This window comes from Stegastes partitus, unplaced genomic scaffold, assembly GCF_000690725.1.
Source record: "Stegastes partitus isolate 25-593 unplaced genomic scaffold, Stegastes_partitus-1.0.2 Scaffold1264, whole genome shotgun sequence".
Lineage (NCBI taxonomy): Eukaryota > Metazoa > Chordata > Actinopteri > Pomacentridae > Stegastes > Stegastes partitus.
Genome location: NW_007578995.1, coordinates 211,982 through 223,120, shown reverse-complemented (window position 1 = coordinate 223,120; position 11,139 = coordinate 211,982). Strand labels below are relative to the sequence as shown.

Below are 11,139 nucleotides of genomic sequence, written 5' to 3'. Positions count from 1 at the left end.
CCTTTAAGGATCATGCAGCGCCGCTGGGCCCAGGCTGAGCAGTAGGAGTTTCGTTCACATGGAAATACCTCGGTGGTCACATCAGAGCAAGGAGGAGTGGCGGCTTTCCAGCTGTTACCAAACGCCAGAGGACTGGAGCCCACTGAAAGTAGAGGTTTAGTTTGATTTCAACCATCGTGACTAAAGTGCAACATTAAAGACGAGAGGAACCGGATTCACCCGCTGAGCCGCTTGTCTGCAGGTCGTTCATCTCGTTGGAGTCAAAATTCCCACAGAGGCCACACACTTTGTTCTGCAAGAGGAAGGTTTTAGTCAATATTGTCTCGATGGAATGCCACAAACAATTTCCCCATCCTTTCTTAACGTCCTCATCACTCACCCTCCAGTCGGCATGCAGCTCGACGGTGATCCGGGTGTGTTTGTCCCAAATGAGAGTTAAGCCTCTGCTCGGCACTGAGATGATGATATAGAGTCCCACGGTGTGTGTGGTGTAGAGCGGATCCTCCCGCGGAGTCCAGCCTCTCTGGAGACGCCTGGTCACCCTCATGTCGCTCAGAGTCAGGGTGACTTCGCCCTTCATGGGACAAATTTTCATAAACCAGTTAAGCTGAAGCACACAAGGTCACTTTGAATCAGGAAATGAATAGAGCGGAACATCTGTTTAGCGACTGAAAGAGGATGCAATGGGTGAAAGAATCAGTAATAGAATTAATAAATTGATCATTAAACATGGTGACTCATGCACCTGCAGGTCCAGGACGATGGATCGAGAGCAGGTTAACGCCTCATCACAGCACGGGACACTCTCCACCCTGAGAGAGAAGGAGCCGTCTCCATCTGCACAGTAGTCCTGAAGTGAATAAAGTGGAGTTAGAAAGAAGTAAAACATGTCTACTGATCACAATATACAGGATGTACAATAGTAGGTTTGATAATGTAGGATTATTGTAAGATTTAGTTCAGTTGAGACCAATTTTATGGTAATATTTGGTGGTATGGTTCTGTTCTGGGATGTCCCAGCCTTTCCATGATCCAAAGCCTAAAGCAGGAAGAGCAGCAAGCATCAAGGACAACAGACCTGAGTCAGATAAAGCATGAAAACAAGGAGCTGGGGTGGAAGTGTGGAAGTATGTAGGCTAAAGCAGCATAAATAGATCGCCCTGTACGAGGTATGTCAGTTGTGGAAGGGAATCGGCTGAGACATGAGTTGACGTGGGCTGTCACGGACATCAGCTGCTGAGACTTCAATCCCAGAAATNATGAGTTGACGTGGGCTGTCACGGACATCAGCTGCTGAGACTTCAATCCCAGAAATGACTCAAGATTGTAGGTTGAGCCCGACTTTGTGGCCCGTGTAACCCTCTGAGCCCCAGAAGGTTCTGTTCAGATCAGATTCAGATTCAGATTTGTTTTATTGTCATTGTAACAAGTACAACGAAACGAAGGTGCAGTCCTTTCAGTGCAAAAACATAAGAACTTGTAGAACAATAAAAACTTTGTAAAAACTTTGTAAACACTATATACAATATAAAGGAAATATATATATAAAAACAAGAGCAAAAAGAAATGAACTCTATATACAAGATGAAATTAAATAATGAGCACGGTGTATTAGTTCTGGCATGTTTGTGAGAAAATGTCATCTTTAAAAAAAAATATCGCCAAATGACACCATTCATCGAGGCCAGACAATATTAAACAGAAAAATAATGGGATTTTCAACTTTCTATAGAACCATTTATGTGTGATATGATGTTCTAGTAGGGGGGAACAAAACTAAACTAAACTTACAACTGTGACAGCGACACATTGTTTAAAAATTAGTTAAAATCATAACATTTACACACAACGCATTCAGTCAATAAGAAAAAATTCTGAAGTTATGAATGACTGCTGTGGACAACAGCAAAGATTCAAAAATCCAGGGACGTTGTGGTTGAACTGCAGGTTCAGAGAGGAGACAAGTATTAAAAAATGTAAGTAGTAAGATATCAACAGCATGTGGAGCCATCTTTTTAGTTTTGGTAACAGCTGTGGACAGTTGGAAAAACTGTTGTAAATACTGATTCCATTTTTTTCTCTCCAATTTCTGTAAAGTAACTAATCAAACAAATTCAACTTTCATTTTTTATTTGGTAGGATTTATGCCATTATGGCTGTGGTATACCGCACAGGAGACATTTCTGAGTTCCCTCTACTCCTAGCCATGGCTGTGCTGTTTCAATAGAGGTGCAGGACTTTATATTGCAGTAAAAAACAAAATGAGCTCACAGTGAGTGAAAATGTGACAGGAGCAAAAATCACCCAGAAACTGCTTCAGATGGTTAAACCAATGCTATGCTCAGTAAACAAGGAAAATATAAAACATCNCTGTGGTGTCACTGAATAAAAACTGCTCATCTAAAGTGAGTTAGTTGTTTTAAAAAAAATGAATGAAATCCCACAAACTGTAGCCTAAAAACATAACAATGAGCAGAACTGAGACCCTACATGTGACCACACTCATGTCTTCTGCCTTCTGTCTGTCAGTAGTTTACCTCCACAAGCGTGTACTGACAGTGACCGTCAAAGCGATACCATTTGGAGTCAAAGGTCTGGTAATGTCCGTTTCCGTAAACCTGACACGTCCCGGGACACGGCTCGTCTCTGCAGCGCCACTGACCAGAACCACAGACGCTGTAACACAGAACCGGGTCAGTGAAACAGCTTCTGGACGAGTCAGACGTTCTGAATGAAGCAGCACCAGCGAGTGCGTTACCATGTTTTACAGTTGGTCTTCACGCGCTGGCCGGCGCTGAAGACTTTGCCGCTGTACATACAGGTGCAGTTGTCCCTAGAAACACAGTTTCCATGGTGATCCTGGTACTGGTCATGTGGGCAGTAACAGCCGCTCTCACAGGTCGCATTGGCACCCTGGAAATCACACCAGCAAAACAGAACGAGTGTTTCAGCTGAAGAAAATGTCTGACTCATCACAATTTAAAGGTTAAGTGTTGAGGCTGCAATTCAGGAGCAGAAAGTTTATTTCTAATAAAATCATCATCTGCACAAGAAGTAAATGTTCAAATTCTAAATAACAAAGTAAATATTCTGTATTCTAAAAGCTAATTTAGTTAATACAGAAATTAGTTTTCAATTTTACGACTTGTTTTCGAAGATTTTACTGGTTTAGCTCCACACGTTGGTTCCACTTTGACTTTTAACACACCAAGACTTTTGCATTTCTCAGTTTTCCTCTTTCAATCTTTTACACTCGACTTCTTTTGTCTTTGCTTTTATGTTTTTACCTCTTTTTAACTTCTCCAACATGCTCCACCTTAACTACTGATACTTGCACTCCGTACACTAATACGCCACTATTAAATGGTATTAGCTTGTGTCTATTCTCTCCTGCAGCTTGTGTTTCTGATCTGTAACTACTGTCCTCGCTGTTTCTTGTTCTCTTGTTTTCATGTCTGTCTCTTCTTTAACCTCATCCCAACCAGTGGAGGCAGACGGCTGCCCTCCCTGAGCCTGGCTCTGCTCTTAAAGTCTTTCGTCTCCACTGCTGCTAAGTGCTTGCTCAACGGAAATTGTTGGATTTGTTCATCACTGACGTAAACAATGAAAACTGATGATCATATTACACCCACCTGCGGTTTGCTGAGGCTGTCACAGGTTTTCTGAGCCGTGTCGACTGGATACTCTGAGCAGTGAACGCAAACCTTCCCGTTTGTGCAACCTGACGCAGAACATGTCAGCGTGTTAGAAAGTTTGCAGTTTGATGCTATGTGATGGTAGAAATCAGTGTTGTTTACTACTGTTAACCCTCCGAACACCCAAACTTAGTGGCAGGTTTGAAAGACGTGTTGTCTCTTTAAAAACTGACAGCATGTATCAGAGCTGGAAACTGTAAAAACTGTAAGAATGATTGGATTTTCAATTTTTGTGACGTTGAACTACTTCCACTGCTGTTGGAAACCAAAGCTAATACATGCAACTAAGCTAGTTTATCAAAATGTTACGTCTCTATGTGTTTGATGTACACAGTTTGCTCAGAGCATGATCTGTAAAAAACTAAAAATTTGACACTGCCTGGCACAACTGTAAAGCTGACCAATAGTCATGTGACAAAAAATCACTTTCCCCTGAACTGGGCTGAACTGCAGGCTGTGTAGTTACACAACTGAGAGGAGACAACTATGCAAAAAACAAATTAAACATGCAAGTGGTCGAATATCTGTAGCATTTGGAGCCACCATTTTCTTCTTCAGTATTACTAACACATACGCGTAGTTAAGAAAATGTTGTAAATGTCGATTCCTGTTGTTGTTTTTTCGACTTTGTAAAAGAAAATAATTTAAGAAATTCAACGTTTGTTTTTTTTCTGCACAGAAGACATTTCTGAGTTCTAGTCCTGGTTGCATTCAACCATACATCAGAAGGACTTTATATTGCAATTAAAGATGAATCCACAGTGAGTAAAAAAACATGACAGGAGCAAAAGGAAAAGACCAGAAACTGTTTGAGGTTCAGAGGGTTAAGTCGCTGGCTGACAACCAAGTCAGATTCTGGTTGTATTGTCACATGCGTTGTTACAAGTATGATTTAAATACAATCTTGTCTTGGCCTAAAATGTGTATAAATGACGATAAAAGTTATTTACCACAGTCCTTGGAGCAGTGCAGTTCTCCGTCCTCACAGAGGCTTTAGAAGACACAAAGTTTTCGACATAAAACATACATTTTTTTTTATCACCATACACCATAGATACACAGAACACAATGTCCCCCATAAAGTGCATTTGACCTTTTAAAAGCACCCAATAAACACTTGCGTGATCAGCTCACCACTGCCGTCCGTCCATCACAACGGGCCCCGGCGGCGTCGCACCACCGCGGTAGTGGCAGAAACACTTTGCCTTCGGGGTGCAGATGTGTCCCTGGTTCAGGTGGGTTCCTTCAGGGCAGCCACATCCCTCCACGGGGGCATCTTCCAGCCCACAGCGAGGGTCCGGGCCGGACAGGGAGCGACATGTGTGGTTACAGGCTCGTACGTCGAAGGAGAACTCTTGGTTTTTTTGGCACTTTAAGGCTGAGACACAACATTGACATTATTGCAAATTCCTTATGCAGCAATTACCACCTTTTTGTATGAGTAGTACAGTGATTGGATGCATAAAAAGGAAGTTAAATCTCTATTGAAGTTCATGCATTAACTTCTAAACTCACTGCAGTTGGTAGATTTCCTCCAGTCGCCAAGTTCCACCCCGAGACGGCTGCAGGCTTTGGCGTAGCTTCCCAGAGAAACACACAAGCACTGCTGCAGGTTGCCGCCACAGTTGCAGGTTCTTTGGACGCAAGCCTGGAAATGACAATTAGTTTAGACTTAACAGCAAAAATGAGTGAACTCTGACAGTCTTATTAAGGATTTGGTTGGCGTGAGAAGGTATCCTTACCGTGCTGTATTGATCAGGTGGGATATGATCGTGGCACTTTGCAAAAATCCCAGTTGGGTTGGTCAACACACTGCACCTTTCATCAGCAAATATTTCTGTAAAAAATACCAAATAAAATACAACAATTACATATATTTGGAAAACCATTGGGGTAAAGCACAGAGATGCAAGCTACTAAGCAAACATCAGTGTTTTATTATCAAAATGTCAGATTATATTACATATTATAGTAACTGCTCAAGACTTATAGCCATATAATGGGTTTCTCCAGCCTACTTAGTGAGGTCCAAAAATAAAAAACAAGACCATTGTGATTGTTTTTCTTACTTATATTTGGTTAATCACTTTCAAATTCCCAATTTCACTTCTACTTGCATTAGTCTCTCAAGCTATACCTTTAGTTTTTGTGGTACAACTCGTCATACCTGCTCAATCAGTTATGAAAATTCAATGGCAATAGCATTTTTTCCATTTTTTCCATCAGGTACTTCATATTTATAAGTGTTCTACATGATTGTTTTGTATTACTGTGACACACAGCTACATGTTTATCCGAATATATCACTAGTCGATGTCTGCATTATCAATTTTTCTGTCAGTTTGAGCTCCGAGATTGTAGTTTTCATGCTTCCATTTTTTTAAATATATGCTTCAACTTGCCTACAATGTGAGACCATTTGATCTACTTGTCCAATTCTGAATCAATAACATGATGAGAAAAAACAGTGACAATTTCGGCCTTTTTTCTTTGATGGTTCCTGAGATCTTGTCGTTCAAAAATAGCCTCATGGACAGTTTTTAATTGACCTCAGAAGCTTCTTGATGTATCATTCCAAAAAGTTTCAAGCAAATCAGAGCTGGTCGAGCAGAAAGCCACTGATGATATAAGATGGAATGACCCATATATTCTCAATGTCGTCTCTATTTATTTAGATAAGGATTCAAGGCCTTTATTGGTCACAGACACAGTTATACATGGCATAACGTGCAGTGAAATGCTTTGATAAGTTCCCATCCCTGATGCACAACAATCAAGCAGCAGCCTTTTTTACAGGCACGTTTTCATCTCGGTACCATTGTCAGTGTTGATGCAGTTGTCGAGGATGTTCACTACACAGCCACTCAGACTCCAGGACAGAGCGAAAGGCTGAGCCGAGTTCTCGACGATCCCGCTGCTGGTGGTGAAGTCGTCCGTCGTGTCATCGTTGTTGTTGCCACAAAGACCTGAAAGATGTAATTACAAAGCCGACTGCATCACGCAAAAGCAGATACAGAAAGCATTTTTGGATATTTTCTGGGTCCCAGAGGAAGCCCCTTGTGGTGTTTATATCTCTGTAGACTCACCTGACATCGTGCCAGTGTAGTTTCTAGGTGGTGTGATGTAAAGCTGGATTTCAGGAGACACCTGGACCTGGATCTTCATGCCAAAGGACGTGTGGACTTCAACGTACATGGAGGACTGCCAGAAAACCAGGGCATGATCTGACCGGTGACACAGATTTTTCAGTAACCAAACCATTCTGGATGTGTTACAAAGCTAGCAGACCGATTTTCTTCTTCTTACCAGACTGATGGAGCTCAGTAATCTCCTCGTCTCCAAGTTTGACCATGTTGTGGGTGAATGTGTAGGTTTCCTGGAAGTTCCAAAGGACAATAATTAATGCTCCGCTTGCTCAATATCAGTTTGTCTTGATGGATTACATGTGTCTTTACTGTTTGTAAAGCGGTGTGTGTACCTGATAAAGCTGCAGAATAACAGCTTTCAGAGATGTTTCCTTTTCAAAAAACTCAATTTTTATTGTCCAGCCGAGGCACTGCACATCGTCATAAAAATTACTGCCGTTAGTAACAAAACAAGCAACATTGTTGGACAGTACACTATGAAAAAAAAACCTAGTTTTTTGCTATAATTTTCTGAACAATTTACTGTTATTTTACAGAGTTCGCCTGTTTTGTGAAGTTACAGATAATAAATCAGATTTAAAAAAAGAGTTAATTTACATGTTAACGTGTACACGTGTTACATGTTAATGTAAAAAAAAAATGTTCACAACAAAATATTTGTATTTCTATAAGTTAATTCAGACTTGATCAAATACTCACAACATTTAACTGTATTTAAATCAGCAATAAATAATTTCATTTTTCAGATATTTGCTGTGATTTGAATGAAAAATTAAGCATATTAAGGAATAAAAACAAATAAAATAAAATATTTTATCGATTATTTTTACAGATTTGTTTGTTAAATTACAGATAATATCAAAAAAAAATCACAGAAACATATTTATTTTTTTAATATGCTGACTGTAAATAACGTCCACATCAAAAATCTGCATTTTTAAAAATGATGACTCATTCTTTTACAATGTATGACTGTAAAATTACACTGTTCTGTTGTATTTAAATCAGAAAATATATAACACATATAATGCTTTTACAGATATTTGACGATATTTTCACCGTTTTTACAGTTTTCTAACGTTACAGTCTTCCCTCTTTTTTATAGTTTTGTTTTTTTACCGTGTGGGATTGTGGGAAACGCTTACCTGCGAGGCCATGTATGCACATCTACCAGGAACTGCATATTGTTTACCATCAAACGTCGTCACAAACTGTCCTTCAATGAGGCATCTGGGTGGACAGAAGTTTTCAGAGCAACGCCACCTTCCGCCGTCACACAAACTGAGGACGGAAATGAGCATGAAGTACGAATTAAAAGCTTCTAAAGGGCAATAAATGGCAATATTTAATCCTAACTTTCTTTTTACTGACTTACCAGGACTGACATTTGGTGCTTCGTACGTCTCCGGTTGAGTAGCTCCGGCCAGCGAACACACAGGGGCAGCTGGACACGCTCACACAGCGGAAACCATCCTCGTGATCATTCAGCACCTCACCTGCAATGTAAACCCTCTGTGATTAGGTCATGTAAGGTAGAGTTAAATCATACAGTTAATCAGCGCTCACCCTTTGGGCAGACACAGGAGCTGGTGACGTCCAGGTTGGAGAATCTGGGGTTGGGGCTGGAGCAGCTGGGAACGAAGGCATCACCTTGTTCTACGTAAACCAGGTCTCCAGGACAAGTTGGTGGAGCTACATTCACCCACAAAGACAGAAAATCAACCGATGGCGACTGAGGGCAAACCCCCTCAACAATAATAACAATAAAAGATGACCAACCACATTTAGTGACGAATCTCCATATGTTCCAGGCGTAGCTGTCGTCTCCACACTGCAGGACGATTTCCTTGAAGAAAGCGCAGGCGATGTCTTTGTTTTGTTCGTAGCTGTAAATGTTCTCCTCGCACAGCTGCATGTAATGAGGCGTTTTGGCTTGGAGACAGTCCAGAGTGTAGGAGAAGAACTCTCTGCATGCCTGAAAACGACATCAGAGGAAGCACATGAGCAAAGGATGTGGCCTGTTTACTGACATTTTATGCTTGAATTGTCCAACCGCCAAAAAGAATAAATTGAGAAAAGATGTTGAAATATGGCGTTTTTGGATCATTCATTTAAAATGTACACAATATCATCCACATCAGGATAAACTACAGTAAAGAAATGTAGAGTAGTTTGGCCAAAAGGTGACGAAAGGTGGTAGGCAGGTAGACTTAACACAAACAAATAATTTCCAAGGAAAAACAATATCAAAATCAACCTACATATACTCAAAATAATCGTGCATTTTGGCAGCACAGCCTCTCTACTCTTTATATATGGTGCTCAATTAGGCCCTCATCACTTCAGCCCTACCATCCAACAGCAGGGGGACCTAATCTATAACCTCTATGCAAACAAAGCTGCAAACAGCATCCCTGTACGCACTACAAACTCCTCTGCATTTCTAAATGGCTCCCTCAGAGCTAAACATGTGAAGTCACTCCTGAATGTTGTCTTTTAATGCCAAAGAAATGTTCATCAAAAAAGAAAAAAAAACCTCCACTTGGTGTGGCCCAGTGATGTCACTCTGAGTCCACCAATCACATAAAACCAGGAAGTGCCCCTCCCAAACACTAGTCCTGCTTGATGGGTCAGAACAAGGGAGCAAAGAAAGGTTAGTTTGAGCACAAAGGAACAAACAATTAAACCACTTTTGATCTGTAAGTTAATATGCATGACTGAAGCTAATTGTGTTTTGCTTTAAGTTAATATTAATACAAAAAAATAATATAATAATAGATAATATGTGCTGCAATGTTACACGAGCATAAAAGAAAATACACATAAAGAAAGCAGTATTGTGAAGCTTGAAGGGACACTTGGTGATGAATAATTAGAGTTCTCAACCAATTTGTCGCAAGAAACCATGTTGTCGTTACATTTTCTTTCATTGTGCTTTAAGCTCGTTGCAACTTACTGGATTAACAGCAAAGACTGGATCTCGGATTTGACACGTGTCCTCACTGAGCACGCTCTCTGAGATCAGCTGCTGCTTGTCGCCTAATTTCAGGGGAAAAAAGGTACAACTTTAGAGCAAAATTTATTTAAAGAAATGTTTTCCAAAAACAAAAATTGCATGAAGTCTGACTCCTGAAATGTGACTTTGGATTAAGTTTTTCCCTTTTATTTAAATCTATCATCACATGCAGCTGCATATAAGCTTAAAATTTCAGCTATAATGTCCAATTGGTGCTCAGTTATGACCAATAAAATCATGATTTGTACAACTTGTGTAATCATCAGCACCATTACTGTTATGTACAGTCGTCCTTAAATGTATTCATACCCTTCCATAAAAGAAAAGGCAAAATTCACAATAGTCACTCAAATAACTAGAAACTGAAAAAAGTAATAATAAATAAAAATTTACTAAATTAAAATTTAGTGAAATAAGACATTGCTTTTGAATTGTGGTTGAAAAAAAAATTTAAAAAAGAAAAAAAAAAAAACAACTGTCCTGGATAAATATGAGCACTAATCAATCCAAACACCTGCCAACAGGTGCAGAAATCTGATTGAGAGTTACAGAAAACACCTGATTGCAGTGATTGAAGGGTTGTTCAACAAAACATTAGTTTGCAGGTCACATCATGCTTGTTTTTATATATATATATATATATTTCTGTTAACCCACAATTCAAAAACAATGTCTTGTTTTTTTATTACATTTTTATTTATCATTACTTTTGTCAATTTCAACTTATTTCAGCTGTTTTTTTTCCTTCTTTAATGGGAGGGTATGAATAAATATGAGGACGACTGTACATATTATCATAGTGGCTGATTCTGATTGTCACCTGAGACGCCATGTTTTCCACACAGTCCCGTCATGTCAGTGTCCAGCTCCTGCTCCACCTCCACCTGAACAGCAAATCAAACAGTAGCCTCAGGAGTTGCCATCTATTGCACTTGTGTGTCTGCAGCGTGTGCGTGTCCTCTCACCCACAGAGCGTCGATCCCTCCGGGTACATCGTGCCAGGTGACGGACAGCGGAAGCAACGAGCTCTTCAGTCGAGTGTAGAGGCCGAACTGAAAGATGTGCTGGTAGGTGTGGTCGTACGGGAGGGAAACGCTGTCAACCAACACACACAGAGGGGAATCAGCGCAGCGACGGATCCTCACTTCCTCAACTTTGATAAAAAATTAAGAGATGATAATGCCGGTAAAATATTACACGACAATAACAGGCTGCAAGTCACCTTGCAGAGTGGGACAACCCCCAGCAGGAGGATGTTTTCATTTGAAGCTAATAATCAACT

General features: G+C 40.3%; 1 protein-coding gene across 1 annotated transcript in view; it reads right to left on the bottom strand.

Moving 5' to 3' along the window:
- Positions 1 to 4: 4 nt before the first annotated feature.
- Positions 5 to 11,139, bottom strand: part of LOC103369285 (mucin-19) — a gene marked incomplete at both ends in the record, with an annotated part of 18,526 nt that continues 7,391 nt past the window's right edge. The window contains 21 exon segments of the mRNA XM_008297963.1: positions 5 to 142; positions 220 to 292; positions 380 to 574; positions 746 to 850; positions 2,538 to 2,676; positions 2,759 to 2,913; positions 3,633 to 3,721; positions 4,646 to 4,686; positions 4,830 to 5,073; positions 5,211 to 5,343; positions 5,438 to 5,532; positions 6,512 to 6,661; positions 6,782 to 6,919; positions 7,002 to 7,071; positions 7,987 to 8,122; positions 8,217 to 8,337; positions 8,408 to 8,533; positions 8,621 to 8,816; positions 9,798 to 9,880; positions 10,678 to 10,741; positions 10,823 to 10,952. Coding sequence (XP_008296185.1) covers positions 5 to 142; positions 220 to 292; positions 380 to 574; positions 746 to 850; positions 2,538 to 2,676; positions 2,759 to 2,913; positions 3,633 to 3,721; positions 4,646 to 4,686; positions 4,830 to 5,073; positions 5,211 to 5,343; positions 5,438 to 5,532; positions 6,512 to 6,661; positions 6,782 to 6,919; positions 7,002 to 7,071; positions 7,987 to 8,122; positions 8,217 to 8,337; positions 8,408 to 8,533; positions 8,621 to 8,816; positions 9,798 to 9,880; positions 10,678 to 10,741; positions 10,823 to 10,952 — 2,621 coding nt within the window.